Below are 25,660 nucleotides of genomic sequence, written 5' to 3' on the forward strand. Positions count from 1 at the left end.
TTTAATTAAGATACATAAAACAATTGCAGGACTTCCCTGGTGGCTTAGATGGTAAAGAATCTGCCCACAATGCAGAAGACCCAGGTTTGATCCTTGGGTCAGGAAGATCCCCTGGAGGAGGGAATGGCAATCTACTCCAATATGCTTGCCTGGAGAAGTTTGTGAACAGAGGAGCCTGGTGGGCTACAGTCCATGGGGTCACAAAGAGTTGGACACAACTGAGCAACTAACACACACAGAAAGCTATTGCATACTTAAATGACTACTATATATTATAAATATAATTTTATATACACCATGAAACCAAAAAATTTGTGTAACTCACTTTATTGTGATATTCACTTTACTGCTGTGGTCTGGGACTAAACCTGCAATACCTCTGAGGTATGCCTATAATATTCTTATACTTTTGTCCAAACCCACAGAATATACAACACCATGAACGAAGTCTAATTTAAACTATGGAGTTTGGATGATTATGATATGTCAATGTGGGCTTATTCGTGATTTTAAAGTGTACGTTCTGATAAATGATATTGATAATAATTACGGCTATGTGTGTGTGGGAATAGCGAATATATGAGAGTTCACTGAATTTTCCTCTCAGTTTTGCTATAAAACTAAAACTTTTCTAAAAAAAATTTAAAGTAAAAAGATACAAAAATAAACACCATGTTAACAAGTCAAAAGAAAGCTAGACAAAGGAGATTTCTATGCAAAGAATATTACCAGGGATAAATAAGGCCTTTCATGATAAACAGGATGAATTAATCAAGAGGATATAACAATCCTAACCACTCTTAAATGTTTATACATCTAGTAACAGAGGTTTTGTTTCACATATAAAACATTTTTTACATATAAAATATTCACATATTTTATATGTGAAACAAAAAAGGATAGGACTAAAAGGAGAAAGAGACAAATCTACCATTACAGTAAGAGATTTCAATATCTCTTAATAATCAATAGACCAAGTAGGCAAAAAATTAGCAAGGATATAGTCTACTTGAACATCACTACCAATCAACACGACTGATTGACATTCATAGACCACTTTACCCAACAAAAGCAGAATACACATGATTCTCACATACACAGAACATTCACCAAAATAAACCATATGGGTTATAAAACATATCTCAACACTTTATGGCAAACAGATGGAGAAAAAATGGAAATAGTGACAGATTTTATTCTCTGGGCTCCAAAATCACTGTGGATGGAGACTGCAGCCATGAAATTAAAAGATACTTGCTCCTTGGAAGAAAAGCTATGACAAACCTATACAGTATATAAAAAAGCAGAGACATCACTTTGCTTACAAAGGTCCATTTAGTCAAAGGTACGATTTTTCCAATAGTCATGTACAGATGTGAGATTTGGAACATAAAGGAGGCTAAGCACCAAAAAATTGATGCTTTTGAACTGTGGTGCTGGAAAAGATTCTCGAGAGTCCCTTGAACAGCAAGGAGATCAAACCAGTGAATCCTAAAGGAAATCAACCCTGAATATTCACTGGAATGAATTCTGGAAGGACTGGATGCTGAAACAGAAGCTCCAATACTGTGGCCACCTGATACAAAGAGCTGACTCATTGGAAAAGACCCTGATGCTGGGAAGGATTGAGGGCAGAAGGAGAAGCGGGTGACAGAGGATGAGATGGTTGGATGGCATCACTGATTGAATGGACATGAGTTTGAGAAAATTCTGGGAAATGGTGAAGGACAGGGAAGCCTGATGTGCTGCAGTCCATGGGGTCGCAGAGTTGGACATGACTTAGCAACTGAACAAAAACAACAAATTTAAAAGGAATCTAGGCATATAAAGTATAGTCTCAGATCACCACGGAATGAAATTTAAAATCTGTAACAGAAATATCTCTGGAAATTTTTCAGATACTTATATAATAGCACACTTTTAAATGGCCCAAGGATGAAAGAATAAATACATAGGGAAAATGGGAAGTATTTGAACTGCATGAAAATGAAAACACATTGTGTCAAAACTTGTGGGATGCATCTGAGCAGTAGTTGAAGTAAATGTATAGTTGAAGTAAACTGTGTTGTGCTTAGTCACTCAGTCATGTCCAACTCTTTGCAACCCCATGGACTATAGTCTGCCAGGCTCCTCTGTCCATGGGGATTCTCCAGGCAAGAACACTGGAGTGGGTTGCCATGCCCTCCTCCAGGGAATCTTCTCAACCCAGGGATCAAACCCAGGTCTCCTGCATTGAAAGGTGGATCCTTTCCCACTTGAGCCATAGGGAAGCCCATGAATACTGGAGTGGGTAGCCTATCCCTTCTCCAGGGGATCTTCCCAATCCAGGAAATGAACTGGAATCTCCTGCATTGCAGGTGGATTCTTTACCAGCTGAGCTACCAGGCAAGCCCAGCATTAAAACTACTATATTAGAAAAGAAGAAAGGTCTCATATCAATGACCTCAGCTTTCATCTTAAAAAAGTAAAAAAAGAAGAGCTAATTAAACCTAAACTAAACAGACTAAAAAAAATAACATCAGAGCAGAAACCAGACTGCTCAGAAAAAAGAGAGAGAAGACATAAATTATCAATACCAGGAATGAGAAAGATTATATCACTACAGATGCTCATATATTAAAGAACAATAGGAGAATATTATAAATATTTGACAATAAATTTACAGGAAATGGACAAATTCCTTGAAATACACAAACTACCAAAGTTTTCTCAAGAAGAAAGTGATAAGTTGAATAGCCCTAAAGAGGTTATACATGCTAAGTCGCTTTAGTCGTGTCTGACCCTTTGTGACCATATGGACTGTAGCCCGCCAGGCTCTTCTGTCCATGGGACTCTCCAGGCAAGAATACTAGAGTGGGTAACCATGCCCTCCTCCAGAAAAAGGTAGTAATTATAACATTTCTTTTCAACCAAGAAAATTCCAGGCCTACATGGCTTCAATAGTGAATTCCGCCAAACAAAAATAATTTAAGACAGAAATAATACTATCTCTTCTCCAGAAAATTGAAGAGGAAGAAATACTTTCCAACTTGTTTTATGAGCTTAATCATTACTCTGATACCAAACCCAGACATACACTTTATTTTTTAAATTAATTAATTTATTTTAATTGGAAGCTAATTACTTTACAATATTGTAGTGGTTTTTGCCAAACATCCACATGAATCAGCCACGGGCACACATGTGTTCCCCATCCAGAATCCCCCTCCCACCTCCTTCCCCATTCCATCCCCCAGGGTCATCCCAGTGTACCAGACCTGAGCACCCTGTCTCATGCATCGAACCTGGACTGGCAATCCACTTCACATATGATAATATACACATTTCAACGCTGCTGCTAAGTCACTTCAGTCGTGTCCGACTCTGTGCGACCCCATAGACGGCAGCCCACCAGGCTCCGCCATCCCTGGGATTCTCCAGGCAAGAACACTGGAGTGGGTTGCCATTTCCTTCTCCAAGGCGTGAAAGTGAAAAGTGAAAGTGAAGTCACTCAGTCCTGTCCGACTTTTCATAATCCCATGGACTGCAGCCCACCAGGCTCCTCCATCCATGGGGTTTTCCAGGCAACACTACATACACTTTAAAAGAAAACTACAGACCCTCATGAACACTGATGCAAAAATTGAAGCAAATCAAATACAACAATATATAAAAAGAAAAATACATTACAACCAAATAGGGTTTACTTCAGGATGCAGAGTTGGCTTAACACTAGAACATTAATCAATACATTATATTCAATTTGCAATCATCAATTCACCATATTAACAAACTGAACAAGAAAAACCCTACAATCACCTTAACAGACACAAAGCTATATTTGGCAAAATCTAGCATCTATTTCTGATAAACTCTCTCAAGCATATTAGGAATAGAAGGTAACTTCCCTAAACTAAGAGAAAATATATAGAAAACCTACATATAATATCATACTTAAGAGTGAACTACTAAATGCTTGTCATCAAAATATAGAAACAAGGCAAGCATGTCTGCTCTCCTTATGGCTCTCTTTCAACATTGTACAGGAGGATGGAATCAGTGCAATTATGTAAGAAAAAACAAAAGGCATCCATATTGGAAAGGAAGAAGTACAACTGTTTTTATTCACAGATGATGTAATTGTCTATGGTCAAACAGAAACTTTAGGGGGAAATACTACTAGAGCTAATAATTAAGATTAGCAAGTTTACAGTATCTTTATCATGAAATGAGTGTTTGTGTCCCTCCAAAGTTTATATGTTCAAGTCATAACCTTCAATGAGATTATATTTGGAGATAGAGTCTATGAGAGGGTGATATGAGTTCATAAAGGTTAGGCCCAATCTGAGAGATCTGGTGCCCTCATTTAAGAAAGAAACACCAGAGCCCTCTCTTTCTTTGCGTGGAGAGAAAAGGTCATCTGAAGTCATAGCAAGATGGTGGTCACCTACAAGACAAGAAAAGAGCCCTACCAGGAAATGAATAGGCCAGCACTTTGGTCGTGGACTTCCTGGCCTCTAAAACTCTGAAAAAATAAAATTCTGTTGTTTAATCCCCCTAGTCTATTGTATTTTGTTATGGTAGTCCAAGAAGACCAATATAAAGATCAACAAACAAAAAGATATATTTATTGGACTTCTTGGTGGTGCAGTGGACAAGAATTTGCCTGCCAATGCAAGGGACAGGTGTTCAATCCCTGGTCCAGGAAGATTCCACATGTCTCAGAGCAACTGAGCAACTCAAGCCCATGTGCCACAATTTTTGAGACCATGCTCTAGAGCCTGCAAGCCACAACTACTGAGCCTGCATGCTGCAGCTACTGAAGCCCACATCCCTAAGACCTGTGTCTGTAAGAAGAGAAGTCTCTGTGATCAGAAGTATGTGCACTTTAACAAAGAGTAGACACCACTCATTGCAACTAGAAAAAACCTGGGCAGCAACAAAGACCCAGTGCAAACTAAAATACATTATTTTTTAAAAAAAGAATCAGTTGGATGGGGGGGAATTTGGGGAGAGAATGGATACATGTGTATATATGGCTGAGTCCCTTCACTGTTCACTTGAAGCTATCACAACATTATTAATTGGCTACACCCCAATACAAAATAAAAAGTTAAAAAAATAAAAAAGGAATCATTTTTTAAAAAGGTATATCTCTATATGTTAGCAATGTATAACGAGAAATAGAAATTAATAGCATAAAAATATGAAATATTAAAATTAGGTGAGAAATAATGACATCAGGTGGGAATAATGACCTGTACAATAAAAATTTTAAGGTATTAAAGAAGACCTAAATAAAATGGACAGATGCCCTTTTTTCTTAAGATAGGAAACTCAATCTTGTTATGATGTCAATTATCCTCAAATTAACCTATAGATTCAATGCAATCCAAATCAAAATCCCATTAGAGTTTCTTGTTTTTTTTGTAAAAATTGACAAGCTGATCCTAAAATTCATATACAAGTGCAAAGGACCTAAAAGCCAAACCAACTGAAAAAGAATAACAAAGTCAAAGAGCAAACACTATCTGATATCAAGAATTACTATAGTGCCACATTATTCAATACTGCCTGGTACTGGTATAAAGATAGACAAGTAGATGAAAGAAATGATATAGAGAATCCAGACAGAAACCCATACATATATATGGATAACTTTTTGTCAGCAAAGGTGCAAAGGCAGTATAGTGAAGAGAGGATAGCATTTTCATAAATGGTGCTAGAATAATTGAATGTCAATATGAACAAAAAAGAACTTGAATCCATATCTTACATCATTTAATAAAATTAACTCATAGCCAAAAATGTAAAACTTTAAGAAACTTCTAGAAGAAACCACAGAAGACCTTCGTGATCCTGGGTTAGGCAAAGATTTCTCAGATATGACAACAAAAGCATATCCCAATAACAAAGTGACAAGTTGGACTTCATCAAAGTTAAAAATTTATGTTCTTCAAACTGTTTCACAAGCAATTACATATGATATGATTCCACTTATATGAAATGCCCAGAAAAGGAAACTCGAGAGACATAAAGTAGATCAGTATTTGCCTGGGGCTGAGAACAGGGCTTAAGTGTAAATGGGCATAAGGGATCTTATTGTGGGTAAAAAAATGTTCTGAAACTGACCTATGGTGATGCTTAAACTCTCTAAATTTACAAAAAATCATTTAATTGTAAAACTTTAAGTGGTAAGTTTTATTATATGTAAAATATACTACATTAAGGTGTTTTTTTTTTAAGAAGACAGTAGAAATAGTGTGAAAAGACAAGGTGCCCACTGAAAGAATATTCTTGAAAGCATATATCTCATAAAGGATTTGCATCCAGAATATGCAAAGAACTCTCAAAATTCTACAATGAGAAAACCAAATAATTTTTTAAATAGACAAAATATTGGAACAGATATATCACCAAAAAAGATATGCAGATGTCAAATAAGTACCTGCTAAGTCGCTTCAGTCGTGTCCGACTCTGTGTGACCCCATAGACGGCAGCCCACCAGGTTCCTCTGTCCCTGGGATTCTCCAGGCAAGAATATGGGAGTAGGTTGCCATTTCCTTCTCCAATGCATGCATGCATGCTAAGTCACTTCAGTCATGTCCAACTCTGTGCAACCCTATGGACAGCAGCCCACCAGGCTCCTCTGTCCATGGGATTCTCCAGGAAAGAATACTGGAGTGGGTTGCCATTTCCTTTTCCAAAATAAGTACATGAAAAAGTGATTAACATCATTAGTCCTTAGGGAAATATAAATTAAAATCACATTATGATATCACTTCATATCTATTAGAATGGTTCAAATTAAAAGACTGGCCATAGTAAGTGTCACACATAAAGAAACAAGTTTCAAACACTGCTAGTAGAAATGTAAGATGGTATAACTACTTGGAAAACAGCTTGGCAATTTCCATTTTTAGATATTTATCCAAGAGGAAAGAAAGTTTATACCCATAGTGTAAAAGAATGTGTATTATAACACTTGCTAAAACAATAAGGAAAGTTTTATACAAAACTTGCAATAGTGGTATTGCAATAGCAGAGAGAGGTTGTGTCCAGCTCCAAATACAGCAAAGATAGCTGGGGATTTAAAGCCAATGAACAATGAAAGCGTCAGAGGATGGGAAAACTGCTAAGAGGAGAGACATCAAGGGTAAGGTGATTCTTGCTTAACTGATCTAAGATACTATGATTTATGATAGGAAATATATATTTGATCTTTGCCCCCATTTCTGGCATAGAGCTGAAATTCCCTAGGTGATAAGAGAAATGAGGTGTCTTTTGTTACATTAATAAAGTGACTTTCAAACTATAGTTAGGATAGGGGCTGGTTGTGAGGGAAACCATCTATGTAATTAGAGGGTTGGGACTTTCAGGCCCATACCATAACATCTTTTCATAAGGGAGGAGAGAGTAGCTAGAGGTTGAATGAATCACCAGTGACCACTGATTTAATCAATCATGCCTATGCAATGAAGTCTCCATAAAATTCCAAAAGGACAGGGTTCAAAGAGCATCTTGGTTGGTGAGATTGGGGAGAATGGCACTCCAAGAGAAAGCATGGAATCTCTGCACCCTTCCACGGTACTTTGCTCTATGCACCTCGTCTATCTGGCTGTTCCTGAATCATATCCTTTTAAAATAAACCAGTAATTTAGTGATTAAAATGTTTTTCTGAGTTCTATGAGCCACTATAGAAAGTTAATCGAACCCAAGGAGAGAGTTGTGAGAACTTCTGATTTACAGCCAGTAAGTTGGAAGTAAAGGACTTGTGACTGGAGTCTGAAGTCTCAGGAGACAGGTCATGGGAACCTCCAATTTATAGCCAGCCTATCAGAAACACAGGTAATAACCTGGGCTTGGAATTGGTGTCTGAAGTATAAGCTGTTCCTGTAAGACAGAGCCCTTTACCTGTGGAATCTGTTCCTGTTTCTGGGTAGATAGTGTCAGAATTGGGTTGAATTTCATCCACCGCAATGTAGGAGACTTGGGTTCAATCCCTGGGTTGGGAAGATCCCCTGGAGAAGGGAAAGGCTGCCCACTCCAGTATTCTGGCCTGGAGAATTCCAAGGACTGTATAGCCCAAGGGGCCACAAAGAGTAGGACACAACTGAGCGACTTCACTTTCACTTTCTAGGATACCCAGCTGGTGCCTGGAGGTTGCTTGTGGTTAAGTGTGGGAAAACCCTCCCCATCAATACACTCATGGAAACTGGGTCCAGGAACTGAATTAGACTTAATAGGCCAGCATGCTAAAAGCAGCCAGAATGATCAGATATCAGAGGTGGAGGACTTTCTGTAAACTGGTGAGCAGAATTCTTGCTAAAATCATATTCAAGGATGGACATGGAAGCCCAAAGTCAAGGCCTAGTTTAGAAGAGAGCTCAGGATAGCCTCACTAAAGTTTGATTATGGAGAGATTCTTTATTAATACAAATACTTCACTGAAATGTTCCCAGCAGCTAAATAATCTAAATGTTCATAAATAGATGAATGGGTAAATAAATTACGTATACCATGCAATGAAGTATTATTTAGCAATAAAAAGGAACAAACTATTGATACACTCAAACACAACAAACTGATACACAACAAAATGTGGAAAATTCTTCAAGAAATGGATACCAGATCACCTGACCTGGTTCCTGAGAACTGTATGTAGGTCAAGAAGCAACAGTTAAAACTGGACATGAAACAACAGACTGGTTCCAAAATGAGAAAGAAGTACATAAAGGTTGTATACTGTCACCCTGCTTCTTTAACTCATATGCAGAGTCCATCATGAGGAATGCTGGACTGGATGAGCACAAGCTGGAATGAAGATTGCCAGGAGAAATATCAATAACCTCAGATATGCAGATGACACCACCCTTATGGCAGAAAGGGAAGAAAAACTAAAGAGCCTCTTGATGAAAGTGGAAGACAAGAGTGAAAAAGTTGGCTTAAAGCTCAACATTCAGAAAACTAAGATCATGGCATCCAGTCCCATCACTTCATGACAAATAGATGGGGAAACAGTGGAAACAGTGACAGACTTTATTATTTGGGGTCCACAATCACTTCAGATGGTGACTGCAGCCATGAAATTAAAAGACACTTGCTCCTTGGAAAAAAAGTTATGACCGACCTAGACAGCATATTAAAAAGCAGAGACATTACTTTGCCAACAAAGGTCCATCTAGTCAAGGCTATGATTTTTCCCATAGTCATGTATGGATATGAGAGTTGGACTATAAAGAAAGCTGAGTGCCAAAGAATTGATGCTTTTGAACTGTGGTGTTGGAGAAGACTGTTGAGAGTCTGGACAGCAAGGAGATCCAACCAGTCCATCCAAAAGGAAATCATTGCTGAATATTCATTGGAAGGACTGATGCTGAAGCTGAAACTCCAATCCTTTGGCCACCTGATGCGAAGAACTGACTCATTGGAAAAGACCCTGATGCTGGGAAAGATTGAAGGTGGGAGGAGAAGGGGACAACAAGGGATGAGATGGTTGAATGGCATCACTGACTCAATGAACATGAGTTTGAGTAAACACTGGGAGTTGGTGATGGACAGGGATGCCTGGCATGCTGCAGTCCATGGGGTCACAAAGAGTCAGATACAACTGAGTGACTGAACTGAAACTGATTGATATACTCAACAATATGGCTGAATCTCAAAATAGCTATGCTGAGTGAAAGAAGTCAGACTTAAAAAAAAAAAAATCTCTCTCTTTCCTGAAGGACTCCAAAATCCAATCTGTTACGACAATAACTAGATAAGTAGTTGTTTGGGGTGCATGAAGAAAGAAATTGTAATATTATAGGAGGAAACTTCTGGTGATGAATATTTTCACTATCTTGATTGTGGTGGTGGTTTCAAAGATGCTTATATACAGGAAAAGTTTTTTTTTAACTTTTATTAGAGTATAATCACTTTATAATACTGTGTTAGTGTCGACTGTACGGCAAAGTGAATCAGCTATATATATAGATATATTCCATTTTTTGGATTTTCTTCCCATTTAGATCACCATACAGCATTGAGGAGGGTTCCCTGGGCTATACAGAAGGTTCTCATTAGTTATCTATTATATTTGGTATCACTAGTATGGGCTTCCCTGGTGGCTCAGACCGTAAAGCATCTGTCTGCAATGTGGGAGACCTAGGTTCGATCCCTGGGTCAGGAAGATCCCCTGGAGAAGGAAATGGCAACCCATTCCAGTACTCTTGCTTGGAAAATTCCACAGACAGAGGAGCCTTGTAAGCTACGGTCCATGGGGTTGCAAAGAGTTGGACATGACTGAGCGACTTCACTTCTTCATCACTAGTATATGTATGTCAATCCTAAATTCCCAATTCACTCCATTCCCCTCTTTTCCCTTGGTATCCATAGGCTTGTTCTCTATGTCTGTGTCTCTATTTCTGCTTTGTAAATATGATTGTGTATATCAATACCAGACTTTCCTGGTGGTTCAGTTGGTAAAGAAAACGCATGTAATATAGGAGACTGCCTACAATACAGGGGACTCAGATTCGATCCCTGGGTTGGGAAGATCCTCTGGAGAAAGAAATGGCAACCCACTCCAGTATTCTTGCCTGGGAAATCCCATGAACAGAGGAATCTGGTGGGCTACCATCTATGGGTCACAAGAGTCAGATGTGACTTAGTGACTAAACCACCACCATACCAATGTCAACTTTTGGTGATGAATATTTTCACTATCTTGATTGTGCTGGTTTCAAGGGTGCTCATATATGTAAGAAATTTAAATTGCACACTTTAAATATGTGTAGCTCATTGTATGTCAATTATATCATGGCTCACAAAGAGTATTTTTTTTTTTTAAGTAAGAGTTCCCAGTCTCAACAAGGCTCTCAGCAATGGGCTATAATCTTGGGTTTCCCTAGTTCTTCCATTCCCCTAAACTCCTATTTTAAACCCTTTTTAATATCCTTAAGCCTCTTATCCTATATTTTTTCTTTCTCTTCCTTTCTCTGGAAGATTATCTTTCAAGTTGCCTCTAGTCTCAGCCTTTCTCTACCCTGGGAGCCAAAATAAACTTCATACTAGAACATTCATATCTCTTGTTTACAAGCTCTTACCAGCAGCCCCTCCAGAAAAAATCCAAATTCCTTTAGTTCAATTCAGTTCAGTTGCTCAGTCGTGTCCGACTCCTTGTGACCCCATGAATTGCAGCACGCCAGACCTCCCTGTCCATCACCAACTCCCGAAGTTCACTCAGATTCACGTCCATCGAGTCAGTGATGCCATCCAGCCATCTCATCCCCTGTCATCCCCTTCTCCTCCTGCCCCCAATCCCTCCCAGCATCAGAGTCTTTTCCAATGAGTCAACTCTTCACATGAGGTGGGCAAAGTACTGGAGTTTAAGCTTTAGCACCAAATTCCTTAACAAGGATTATAAGACCATCTTTGATGTTGGCCTCTCCTTATCTCTACAATCTCATCTCTAGCTTTTTCCGCACCATCTGCATCCCCATCTCCACCTTAGGGTCACACTGGGGTCTAGCTACAATAAACTACTACCCATTCCTAAGTTCTGCATTTTTATTTCTTCATCTCTCTGCCCTTTTCTTGTCTTATTCTTTCTGTCTCTCTTGTCTGCCCTCTCTCCCTTTTCTCTGTCTCTTTCTCTCTTTCTTTCTCCCCCTCTCTCTCTTTTGTTCTCCTCTCTTTTTCCAGTCATCCTCTCTCTTTACTCCCATCCCCCATCCCCCAGCCATAGCTCTTAAGAGTTATGAGTTTTATTAGTACTTCCATATATTCCTACTAACACAACTAAGTTGATGTCAACAATTTCTATGCACAGACATATTGAGTTTTGGATCCAAGTAGGATAATACTATTTCCTCTGGGTTTTTTATATTCCTAGGTCTTGATGATGCAAATTGACAGCCTAATATCCTTTATTTGGAATTATATCTGATAGCTGACTCCACATGTAGATGCAGATCTCTTAAAGTATCTCATATACAAAGTATCCAATATAAAAGTAATTATTTCTTTTAGTAAGTGAAGGAAAATTTGAAAGTACTACCTCATTTGAAGAACTGTCTTGCAAAGTTGACACAGGAACAATTTCATTTGAATTAACATAAGTGCTGACATTTGGAAATAGTTCTTCAAAAGATGCTTTTTGCACTGAGGACAAATCAATCTATAAAAGAATACATTACTCTTGTAGAAGTACAATACTGCAAAACAATCATTTTGAAGTAACCAAAGAAAAGTTGAATTACTCTCTCAATTGAATGATTTTCTTGTGAGCTTGACATATGAATAATTTGATCTGAATTAATATAACTGCTGATATTTAGAAATACCTCTTCAAAAGATGCATGTTTAACTGGGAACAAATGAATCTATAAAGAATAATGCAAGGCTCTGTAGCTTTAAAATTATTTTTAAATAAGAATTTTCATTTGCTAAAATATCATTTAATTTATACATATCAAGTGGTGCCATCACTTCATGGCAAATAGATGGGAAAACAGTGGAAACAGTAACAGACTTTATTTTGGGGGTTCCAAAATCACTGCAGATGGTGATTGCAGCCATGAAATTAAAAGACGCTTACTCCTTGGAAGGAAAGTTATTACCAACCTAGACAGCATATTAAAAAGCAGAGACATTTGTCAACAAAGGTCCGTCTAGTCAAGGCTATGGTTCTTCCAGTGGTCATGTATGGATGTGAGAGTTGGACTATAAAGAGGGCTGAGAGCAGAAGAATTGATGTTTTTGAACTGTGGTGTTGGAGAAGACTCTTGAGAGTCCCTTGTACAGCAAGGAGATCCAACCAGGCCATCCTAAGGGAAATTGGTCCTGGGTGTTCATTGGAAGGACAGATGTTAAAGCTGAAACTCCAGTATTTTGGCCATCTGATGTAAAGAGCTGACTCATTTGAAAAGACCCTGATGTTGGAAAAGATTGAAGTCAGGAGGAGAAGGAGATGACAGGATGAGATGGCTGGATGGCATCACTGACTCAATGGGCATGAGTTTGGGTAAACTCCAGGAGCTGGTGATGGACAGGGAGGCCTGACATGCTGCGGTTCATGGGGTCACAAAGAGTCGAACAAGACTGAGTGACTGAACTGCTCCAGGCAAGAATACTGGAGTGGGTTACCATTTCCTTCTCCAGGGGATCTTCCCGACCCAGGGATCAAACCCAGGTCTCCCACATTGGAGGCAGATGCTTTAACCTCTGAGCCACCAGGGAAGCCCCCAAAATGAAATTCACCTACCCAGCAACTACACCTCATGGACTAATTTCCCTGATCTTCCCTTAACTGTTAGCCTTCCCCAGTGTTCTGCCTTTGCCCTCTTTTTGCCTACCATTGTACACTAGAGATTTTTAAATCTCTACCTTGTTCCAGAGCATCATACCCATATCATTATCAGGTTTCTCAACTTACCACATATTTCTGCATCAAAATCAAAATATTTAAAGCCAAAGTCACGATCCATACTCCTTAGTTTTGGATTTCAAGAAGCTCTGTCATGTTGACACTCCAGATCTGACTAGAGTAGGATCTGGCCTGAACCTAGGCTATACTACATGCATGAGTGCCCAGAATGAATTATCAACTGACTGGGTGGGGATTGGGGGCATCTGCCCTTGCCCAGCTCCTCTTCCTCGTAGGGAGACAGAACAACTTGAGACCTATCAATGTGTATTTTGAAACAGTGTTAAGAAGGTCACCTGAAACTGAGACCCTAGAAAATGAAAATCCTTAGAAGCCCTTGAGTCAACTATCCTCCTTTCAGGGAAGCCAGCCAAGGAATCACAGCTTGGAACTGAGGGGAATCTAAATGACTCATTTGGTGGCAGCAAGCTATGGAATAAACCAAAGGGCAAATAGACTCATTCAATAAAAAAAAGAAAAAAAAATGTAGACCTTAAAATGTCAAGCCATTAAGTGCTCTCAAAAGTATTTTTATTTATTAAAAGACACTAAATATTTACCTACAAAATGGGAGAAAACATTTGAAAATTATTTATCTGATAAGGGTCTAGTATCTGGAACATATAAATAACACTTACAACTCAACAATAAAAAGACTAATAGCCTAACTTTAAATGGCAGAGAATCTGAGTAGACATTTCTCCAAAGAAGATATATATACATGTAAGGCCAATAAGCTCTATTGCAAAATCACAATGAGATACTACTTCACATGCCAAAAGATGGATGATAGTAAGTGTTGGTAAGAATACAGACAATTAAGACACTCCTACTGCTGCTGGGAATGTAAAATTGTTCAACCACTTTGGAAAACAGTCTATCAAACTTCTAATTATTAACCACAGAGTCACCATATAACTCTGCAATTTTACTTCTAGCTATATGCTCAAAAGAAATGAAAACACACATCCACACAAAAGTTGTATCTGAATGTTTATAGCTCCTCATTATTAATAATAGCTCAAATGCAGAAACAACTCAAATGGCCATGAATACATTACTATTATTAGGCCACAAAAAGGAAAGTACTGGTATATACTAACCTTGAAAATATGCTAAACTAAAAGAAGTTAGTCACAAAAGGCTACATATGATTTTATTCACATAAATGTGAATAAATATCTAGGAAATCTATTGAGATAAAAAGTGGATTAGTGGTTGCTTGGGACCAGAGAGTGGGATGGAAGAATAAAGTGAAAATGGCAATGGTTAAAAGGAATGGGGTTTTTTTGTGAGGTGATAAAAATGTTCTAAGTTGACTGGGGTGATGATGGTATATATTTGTGTATGTACTAAAAAACATTTTATACTTTAAATAGGTGAACTGAACCTCAATAAAACTGTTTCTAAAAGTCCATCACAAAAACATGTTAAATGTACAGTTACCATGTAACCCAGGAATTCGACTTCTACTTCTAGGTATACACCCAAGAAAACTGAAAACATATATCCACACAAAGACTTGTCCATGAACACTCATAGCACTGCTATACGTTCAAATACCCATAAACTGATGAATTAGTAAATAAAATGTGGTATATCCTTAATATGAGACGTTATTCAGCCATAAATAAACAAAATACTGATAAAAGCTGTAACATGGATGAATCTTAAAAATATTATGGTAAGTGAAAGCAATTAGACACAAAAAGCCACATACTGTATGATACAATTTATATGGAACGGCCACAATAAGCAAACTTTAAAGAGACAGAAAGTAGATTAGTAACTTCCAGAAGCTAGAGGATGAGATGGGAGGAATGATAAGTGACTGCTAAGGGGGTGAGGGTTTTACAAATAGCTGTGAAAAGAAGAGAAGCGAAAAGCCAAGGAGAAAAGGAAAGATATAAGCATCTGAATGCAGAGTTCCAAAGAATAGCAAGAAGAGATAAGAAAGCCTTCTTCAACGATCAATGCAAAGAAATAGAGGAAAAGAACAGAATGGGAAAGACTAGAGATCTCTCCAAGAAAATTAGAGATACCAAGGGAACATTTCATGCAAAGATGGGCTTGATAAAGGACAGAAATGGTCTGGACCTAACAGAAGCAGAAGATATTAAGAAGAGGTGGCAAGAATACACAGAAGAACTGTACAAAAAAGATCTTTACGACCCAGATAATCATGACAGTGTATTCACTAATCTAGAGCCAGACATCTTGGAATGTGAAGTCAAGTGGGCCTTAGAAAGCATCGCTAGGAACAAAGCTAGTGGAGGTGATGGAATTCCAGTTGAGCTGTTTCAAATCCTGAAAGATGATGCTGTGAAAGTGCTGCACTCAATATGCCAGCAAATTTGGAAAACTCAGCAGTGGCCACAGGACTGGAAAAGGTCAGTTTTCATTCCAATTCCAAAGAAAGGCAATGCAAAAGAATGCTCAAACTACCACACAATTGCACTCATCTCACATGCTAGTAAAGTAATGCTCAAAATTCTCCAAGCCAGGCTTCAGCAATATGTGAACCGGGAACTTCCTGATGTTCAAGCTGGTTTTAGAAAAGGCAGAGGAACCAGAGATCAAATTGCCAACATCCGCTGGATCACGGAAAAAGCAAGAGAGTTCCAGAAAAACATCTATTTCTGCTTTATTGACTATGCCAAAGCCTTTGACTGTGTGGATCACAATAAACTGTGGGAAATTCTGAAAGAGATGGGAATACCAGACCACCTGACCTGCCTCTTGAGAAACCTGTATGCAGGTCCAGAAGCAGCAGTGAGAACTGGACATGGAACAAAAGACTGGTTCCAAATAGGAAAAGGAGTACGTCAAGGCTGTATATTGTCACCCTGCTTATTTAACTTATATGCAGGGTACATCATGAGAAATGCTGGACTGGAAGAAACACAAGCTGGAATCAAGACTGCCGGGAGAAATATCAATAACCTCAGATATGCAGACGACACCACCCTTATGGCAGAAAGTGAAGAGGAACTAAAAAGCCTCTTGATGAAAGTGGAAAGTGAAAAAGTTGGCCTAAAGCTCTACATTCAGAAAACAAAGATCATGGCATCTGGTCCCATCACTTCATGGGAAATAGATGGGGAAACAGTGGAAACAGTGTCAGATTTTATTTTTTGGGGCTCCAAAATCACTGCAGATGGTGACTGCAGCCATGAAATTAAAAGACGCTTACTCCTTGGAAGAAAAGTTATGACCAACCTAGATAGTATATTCAAAAGCAGAGACATTACTTTGCTGACTAAGGTCCATCTAGTCAAGGCTATGGTTTTTCCTGTGGTCATGTATGAATGTGAGAGTTGGACTATGAAGAAGGCTGAGCGCCGAAGAATTGATGCTTTTGAACTGTGGTGTTGGAGAAGACTCTTGAGAGTCCCTTGGACTGCAAGGAAATCCAACCAGTCCATTCTGAAGGAGATCAGCCCTGGGATTTCTTTGGAAGGAATGATGCTAAAGCTGAAGCTCCAGTACTTTGGCCACTTCGTGCAAAGAGTTGACTCATTGGAAAAGACTCTAATGCTGGGAGGGATTGGGGGCAGGAGGAAAAGGGGACGACAGAGGATGAGATGGCTGGATGGCATCACGGACTCAATGGATGTGAGTCTGAGTGAACTCCAGGAGTTGGTGATGGACAGGGAGGCCTGGCATGCTGCGACTCATGTGGTCGCAAAGAGTCGGACACAACTGAGCAACTGAACTGAACTGAACTGAAGGGGGTGACGAAAAATGTTCTTTAATTAGATTGTAGTAGTGGTTGCACAAGCTTATGAGTATACTAAAAGTCATTGAATTTATACTTCAGCAAGGTGAATTTTTAAAAACGTGAATGATAGCTTAATTTAAAAAAGATGTTGGTATTTACAAAATAGTCAATTAATTAGTTTTGTAGGGGAAAAATCATTTTTAAACACATTTCTGATATATATATATATTAACCCAAAAGATAAAACAAAAATGAATAAAAAACAGTCATTTTCTAGGAAAAATATTAATTTTTAGAATACTGGAAAGACTGTGACCAGAGTGTTCACAGAATACCTTTTTCCCATCTTGCAAAAGTGATCTTTGGTTAACTCTCCTGCTCTGTTCCACTAAGAATCTGATAAAGGTAAGAATGTCACCTATATTACCAGGCGACACTGCTTAGGGTAAAAATGATATCTAATTGTGAGGAACTATACATACAGTGTAAATTTTAAAAATGCTAGAAAACACACATTTTGGGCTTCCCTGGCTCTTATAATTAGGCATGTCCCTTGTGGGGACCCTGGAAGCTACATTTAGGTGTTATTATAAAAGATACAGAATCTCATCTTCTTGTATCTGAGCTCTCTCCAGACTGCTATGCAAGCTACAATATGAGCTTCTGTGAGGACTGCTTGCACTGAAGAGGCACACCTGATCTTGCTCTACTTGCAAGCTGTATAGCTGCTGTTCAGTTGAACCTCAGAAGAACTCTGGTTGGGTAAGAGGCAAATTATAAATTCTTAGAAGAAAATACAGGGAGAAAACTTCATGATATTGCATTTAATAATGACTTCTTTGATATGTCACAAAAGCACAGACAACAAAAAGAAGAACAAAAGATAAACTGGACTACATGTCAATGTGTGGCAAAACCCACAACAATACTGTAAAGTAATTAGCCTCCAATTAAATTAAATAAATTAATTTAAAAATTAAATTTAAAAAAATTAAAAAATTTGTGCATCAAAGGGTACTATTAACAGAATGAAAAGGTAACCCACAGAATGGGAGAAAATATTTGTAAACCATATATCTGATAAGGGCTTCATATCTAGAATATATAAAGAACTCCCATAACTCAACAACAAAAAAATTAACAACCTGATTTTAAAAATGAACAAAAGACTTGAACTGACATTTCTCAAAAGAAGATATAAAATGACCAATAAGCATGTGAAAAGATGCTCAGCATCATTAGCCATTAGAGAAATACAAATTGAAACCACAAGGAGATACCATCTTACACCTGTTTTTTTAAAAAAAGAAAAACACAGAAAATAATAAGTGTTGACAAGGATGTAGAGAAATTGGAACCCTTGTAAATTGGTGGGAATGTAAAATAGTGCAGCTGACATGGAAAAAAGTATGTAGGTTCCTCAAAAAGCTACAATGAGAGTTACCAAAGGACCAGCAATTCCACTTCAAATAATATACCAAATGAATTCAAAACAAGGTTACAAAGAGATATTTGTATACCCATGTCCATAGCAACATTATTTACAATAGCCAAAAGATGGAAGCAACCAAATGTCCAACAACAGAAGAATGGATAAACAAAATGTGGTACCTTCATACAATGGAATATCATTCAGCCTTAAATAAGGACATAAGTTCTGACATATTCTTCAACATGGATGAACCGTGAAGACATCATGCTGAGTGAAATAAGTCAGTCACAAAAAAGACAAATACCATCTGGTTCATTTATACGAAATGCCTAGAACAGTCAAATTCATAGAGACAAAAAGTAGAATGGTGTTTACAAGGGACTGGAGGAGGAAGGAATGGGGAATTTACTATTCAATGGGTATGAAATTTCAGCTTTGCAAGATGAAAAATTTCTGAGTATGGATGATGGTTACAACAATGTGAATGTACTTGAACTGTACATTTAAAAATGATTACAAGGGTAAATTTTATGTTATGTATTTTTTGCCACAGTAAAAATTTTTTAAAGAAGAAAAATATTTCTTTCATGTATAACAGTATATAGAGTACTTCCAGTAAAAATATGTTTATGCAACAGAAAATACAGACATTATTGACTATGTGCAATATTCCCCTAGTCTAGGAGAAATAGAAAAAGAGTGAGAACAGAGAGCCAGAAAATAGATACTACAAGTGCTAAATGATAATAATAACACTTACCACTAGACCAGGTGTTTGTGAAGATGGAGTACTTGTTAACAGGCCTCTGCTTTTCTTATCAGAAGTACTGGAATGTGTGTTCTATCAATATTTTGTGAAACAGAGAATTGAACAGCAGAAAGAAATAAATTAATATGGTAAACACAAAATTTTACAATTTTATACTATATCATAATGTGTCACAGTAATAACATTTTAATCTACTAGTTCAATTTTAAACCACTAGACAGGTAACTAAAGAACTGTTTGACTTGAGCTAGGTTAAACAACTTCAAAAAAAACTCCAAGTGGTACAAATGATAAACCTCTTTGAAACGGTGTCAGTGTATGCTGAGAAGCCTGGAACCCAAACTCATAAAATTTGAACATCATAGGGAAGTTGTGTTAGGTTTCTTTTTTTCTTTCATCTTTTCTTCCTTTCACTCTTCTGGCTTAGAAATCTCTTAAACTAGTTGTTCAAGACATAATCTGGAATATTTATTAGGAAACTTCTATCAAAAAATGTATAGGTACATTTACCTAGTACACTAAATCTGTTAGCTCTCTAATTTATTAGCTATATAGTCTTTTAATATGTTCATCTGAACAGCAGGGATTATTCTACCCTAGGAACTGTCATGCAAATATTGCATAAGATACATGCTGCCCCACTGAAGGAGCATAGTTACCTGATCGCTCCCAGCTGCAACATCTTTAGAATCTGCTTCAGCTTTTAGGTTGAGGCCATTACCTTCTTGGGCAAGCCTCAGCCAACATTTGAACATAGCAGCCCAATGTAAGATTCCTGTAATGGACAATCTATGCTCCAGACCTCCCCACTGGGATAGCTTTTGTCAGCTCTGCATTGAAGACTAAGGCTATTTCACCCCAATCTTCCTTCCTCCCTGCTTTCCTTTCTCCAATATTACCCCCTCCAATATGGCACTTGAACTCTTAATTCTGCTGAATAATCTTTCCCAGTGGTCTCAAGCAAACCAATTGTCAACTGTCAGTCCATTTACAACATACCTGCCTATATATAGCTGTAAGTATATAGATTCTCTGCAATTTTTCCTAGCTTTGCTAAGAAATTATGTACATCTAAATCTTTCTAATAAGTACATTTTCATCTTACAATCATTTCAAGAATCAGCTAATAAAAGAACAGTGCTTACCAATGCAGGTTTGAGAGGCTGCGGCAGCAGAACTTTAGCAACTGATTTACCTGCACTGCTTTCCACAACAGACCTCTGGTGAGATGATGGAACCTTGATTTTTAGATGATGAGAGCTTAAGGTTGTTTGAAAATTTGTATCTCTAGGCTCAGGATCTTTTTCAGGCTGAAACAAATTCAGAATCCTAAGACACATTTCACAGTGCTATCAAAACATTTGTATCACTTTTCAGATGTCCTATTTTTGTTATATGGATGTGTGTTATAATTTAAATGGGATATGTATTTCTATCTATAATTCTCTCAACTTCAAAGTTTAAAGATAAAACTTTTTCTTAAAATAGGTAAAGCATTCTTCATTTCTGGTATAGTATTTTTGATCTCAAGCATTCCTTTTCTGATTATTTCTTAGAATTTCCATCTCTCTGCTTATATTGCATGTTGTCTACTTTTTCCTGTAACTGCCTTAGCATATTAATTACAGTTATTTTATATTTCTGGTCTGATAATTCTAACACCACTGTAATATCTGACTCTGGTCCCAATGCTGATTCAGTCTCTTTAAACAGTAATTTCTGGCCTATTTAGCATGGCTTGTAATTTTTGCTAAAAGGTGGACAAGTTGTACTGAGTAATAACAACTGTGGTGAATAGTCTTTAATAATGCACTGATAAATTGTGGGGGGAAAGGGGAAGCCTTCTACAATTCTATGATTAAATCAGTATTTTATTGAGCCTATGCCCCTGGACTGTGAACATCACCAGTCCTTCTTAGTTCCCCTCCCCGCAAATTGAGACAGGATGGCTAAAAAGGACCATCCTGTAGTAGTTGGACACTTCCATTCCCCGATGTAGAAGGCTAGAGGGAGCTCAGTTCAGTTCAGTTCAGTCGCTCAGTCGTGTCCGACTCTTTGCGACCCCATGAATCGCAGCACGCCAGGCCTCCCTGTCCATCACCAACTCCCGGAGTTCACTCAGACGCACGTCCATCGAGTCCGTGATGCCATCCAGCCATCTCATCCTCTGTCGTTCCCTTCTCCTCCTGCCCCCAATCCCTCCGAGAGGGAGCTAGAATTGGGTAATTTCCTTTCTCCACTTGGAAGGGCAGAGCTGGCTGGAATCAGGTATTTCCCTTCCCCAAGTAGGTTAGGCTCTGCTAAAACCCCAGCAAGTTAGGATCTTAAACACCTTCTGTTGAGAGCAGGCTTTGTTAAGAAGAACAGAATATTTTAAAATGATTGAGGTATTTCAAAATGGTCTCTTTTCCCTTCTCACTACCAGAATCATGAGGGTATTCTTCACTGATATTCATTATGAGGATCTGGCACAGTTTCTGCAGGTAAAACTCACAGAAGTGTGGAGGTTCCTCTGATGAATGGGTTCCTCTTGAGTTGTCCACAATGAGCCTTCAGAAATTCATCGATGACATTTTTGGTTTTCCCACCCCAGCACTGGTTCTCAGGCAGGTTTCTGTTCATGAGTTTCTGCTCTGGTAAGTCAACATTCTCTGTATCCACCTGTCTGTCTTTCCATGATCTGGTGTAGCAGTTTACCAAGTGACCTTACTTCTTTGACAGATCTATAAAGCATTGCTGATTTTTCAGTTTGTTCAGGTTTCTACTTGCTAGGACAGAGCAATGATTTCTAAATTCCTTTCATGTTAGGTCAGAAACTGAAAGTCCTTCAATTTTCCAAAATTCTTTATAACATGACCTGCAAGCAGCACTTGGCAAAACTGGCCACTCTCCCTTTTAGGAGCAAAAGTCCTCCTCCCTTATCTTCTATGATACCATATGCTGTTTATTCTCCCCTCCTCTCTGTCCACTCTTTCTTTTCCACCTGACTGTAGAATTTTCCAAGAATTGATCCTGGATCCCTTTCTCTTCCTTACTCTCTAGATACTCTTTCCCAAGTGATTTTGTCCAATACTATACATTCTAAAATATCTATAATATTGTACACTCCTCTTTTATTTTTCTGACCTGAAAACTTGCAGCCAGTGGTGCTTCCAACATTTTCATCTTCATGTGCCTTCAGACCTCCTGCTTTTCCTGTCACATTATATAGCACCTTTATCCATCAAAGCTGCTTAAGACACAAACCTAGAAGTCTTTCTTGACACCACTCACTCTTTCTGCCTCTATATCCAATCCAATGAACTCTACAGGCAAAATATCTTGAATCCATGCATATTTTTTCATATCTCCTACAAAACATCCTAGTTAAAGCTACCACAATTTCCCACCAAAAATCTTTGTAACTTCGTATTTATGAATCTTCTTGCTGATACTCTTGCCCTCTTTTAATCTGCTCTCCAGTTATACAGTGATAGTATGGTAGAGTGAAAAAAGTATAGGCTTCAGATCAAGGAAGACTTGCCATAAATTCCTCAAGCATACTGGTTAACACTTAAACCTTAAATTTTAGCTAAAAAATAAAACAAATGAAAAACTTACCTAACAGGAATGCTATAAAAACATATAATTAACAAAAACTTCTTAGAATAATGCTTACATTTAGTAGCCACTCAAATAGTAGCTACTGCTATATGCAAAGTCAAGTCTGAATTCCTCCCCAAAGACCACTAGATTCCAGGCCTAATGTACTGATTTATAATTCCTTAACACAGAACACTGTTTTGACTACAAAGCAAATGCATTATTGTCACTTTAAATTACTAACAGATATCCAATTATCCAAAAAGCAATTGGAAAAATTGTACATTTTAATCTTCTTTCATTAAATTTATATAGAGTATATATACATGCAACAATAATGTAATCTGATAAACTCCAAAAACGTTTTCAATTGTTGGTTTAAATAGCTGAAAAATAATTCGTATAAAGTATTGTCTAAAAGAAAAAAGTATTTTCTATATTAATGAAATTTATGGTTTATAAGGTTATTCTGCTTCAATACTTACTTTTTCTCTTTTTTCCCCAGGGGTCGAAGGGTAATTTTTCTCAGCAAGTAAAACTCCACAAGATGCATTATCTATAACAACAATATACGTTAGTGTTATTTCACCTGTTGTTACATCTAAAGTACAGAAAAGAGAACTCAAATTTAAAAACAAAATTGATTTTAATGACTGATTTTGTAATAGTTTTAGAACAACCTAACTTGAACAACGTGACAGGAGAAAGAATTCTTTAGTTTCACAGGAATAAATAAACTGTATATAAAAGATTTAGCTTTCAATTAGTACAAGAAGTTGAATGTAACTTGAATTCTTAATTATCCTTCCATTTTCACTCTCTACTATAACTTTTTTACTAGCATTTAAAACACACTCAGGCATCTTTATTTTTGAAAAATTTATTTTTTAATTGAAGGATATGGAGATGCAGATATGCAGATGACACCACCCTTATGGCAGAAAGTGAAGAGGAACTAAAGAGCCTCTTGAGGAAAGTGAAAGAGGAGAGTGAAAAAATTGGCTTAAAGCTCAACAGTCAGAAAATGAAGATCATGGCATCCGGTCCCATCACTTCATGGCAGATAGATGGGGAAACAGTGGAAACAGTGGCTGACTTTATTTTTCTGGGCTCCAAAATCACTGCAGATGGTGACTGCAGCCATGAAATTAAAAGACACTCCTTGGAAGGAAAGTTATGACCAAACTAGACAACATATTGAAAAGAGAGACATTACTTTGCAAACAAAGGTCCGTCTAGTCAAAACTATGGTTTTTCCAGTGGTCACGTATGGATGTGAGAGTTGGACTATAAAGAAAGCTGAGCGCTGAAGAATTGATGCTTTTGAACTGTGGTGTTGGAGAGTCCCTTGGACTGCAAGGAGATCCAACAAGTCCATCTTAAAGGAGATCAGTCCTGGGTGTTCATTGCAAGGACTGATGTTGAGGCTGAAACTCCAATACTTTGGCCACTTGGTGCGAAGTGCTGACTCATTTGAAAAGACCCTGATGCTGGGAAAGATTGAGCATAGGAGGAGAAGGGGATGACAGAAGATGAGATGGTTGGATGGCATCATCAACTCGATGGACATGGGTTTGGGTGAACTCCAGGAGTTGGTGATGGACAGGGAGGCCTGGCGTGCTGCTGTTCATGGGGTTGCAAAGAGTCAGACACGACTGAGCAACTGAACTGAACTGAAATGAAGGATAATTGCTTTACAGAATTGTGTAGTTTTCTGTCAAACCTCAGCATGAATCAGCCATAGGTATACATATATCCCCTCCTTTTTGAACTTCCCTCCCACCTTCCTACCCATCCCACCCCTCTAGGTTGATACAGAGCCCCCTGTTTGAGTTTCCTGAGGCATACAGTAAATTCCCGTTGGCTATCAATTTTACATATGGGAATGTAAGTTTCCATGTGACTCTGTCCATACATCTCACCCTCTCCTCCCCTCTCCCCTTGTCCATAAGTCTATTCTCTATGTCTGTCTGTCCTCTGCTCCCTGTAAATAAATTCTTCAGTACCATTTTTCTAGATTCCATATATATGGGTTAGAATATGATATTTATCTTTCTCTTTCTGACTTACTTCACTCTGTGTAATTGGCTCTAGGTTCATCCACCTCATTAGAACTGACTCAAATGTGTTGCTTTCTATGGCTGAGTAAAATTCTATTGTGTATATGTACCACAACTTCTTTATCCGTCCATCTGTTGATGGACATCGAGGTTGCTTCCATGTTCTGGCTATTGTAAATAGTACTGCAATGAACAATGGGATTACATGTGTCTTTTTCAAGTTTGGTGTCCTCAGGGTATGTGCCTAGGAGTGGGATTGCTGGGTCATATGGTGGTTTTGTTCCTAGTTTTTTAAGCAATCTCCATACAGTCTTCCACAGTGGCTATATCAATTTACATTCCCACAATTCCCACAAGAGCGTTCCCTTTTCTCCACTCTCTCTCCAGCATTTATTGTTTGTAGACTTTTTTTTTTGTTTGTTTGTAGACTTTTTGATGATGGCCATTCTGACTGGTGTGAGGTGATACCTCATTGTAGTTTTGATTTGCATTTCTCTAATAATGAGCGATATTGAGCATCTTTTTATGTGTTTATTCGCCATCTGTATGTCTTCTTTGGAGAAATGTCTGTTTCAGACTTTTTCCCACGTTTTGACTGGGTTGTTTGTTTTTCTGGCATTGACTTGTATGAGCTGCTTGTATAGTTTAGAAATTAATCCTTTATCAGTTGTTTCATTTGCTATTATTTTTTCCCATTCTGAGGGTT

At 38.0% G+C, this 25,660-nt stretch overlaps 1 protein-coding gene across 1 annotated transcript in view; it reads right to left on the minus strand.

Annotated features, from left to right (window-relative positions):
- Positions 1–25,660, minus strand: part of MEIKIN (meiotic kinetochore factor) — a 135,099-nt gene that overhangs the window by 50,293 nt on the left and 59,146 nt on the right. Inside the window, exons 9-11 of the mRNA XM_040241605.1 lie at positions 23,380–23,450; positions 19,304–19,384; positions 12,023–12,142 (exon numbers count right to left, since the gene is read on the minus strand). Coding sequence (XP_040097539.1) covers positions 12,023–12,142; positions 19,304–19,384; positions 23,380–23,450 — 272 coding nt within the window. The remainder of the gene's footprint in view (positions 1–12,022; positions 12,143–19,303; positions 19,385–23,379; positions 23,451–25,660) is intronic.

Source organism: Oryx dammah, unplaced genomic scaffold, assembly GCF_014754425.2.
Source record: "Oryx dammah isolate SB20612 unplaced genomic scaffold, SCBI_Odam_1.1 HiC_scaffold_5, whole genome shotgun sequence".
In the NCBI taxonomy this organism is placed as follows: Eukaryota; Metazoa; Chordata; class Mammalia; order Artiodactyla; family Bovidae; genus Oryx; species Oryx dammah.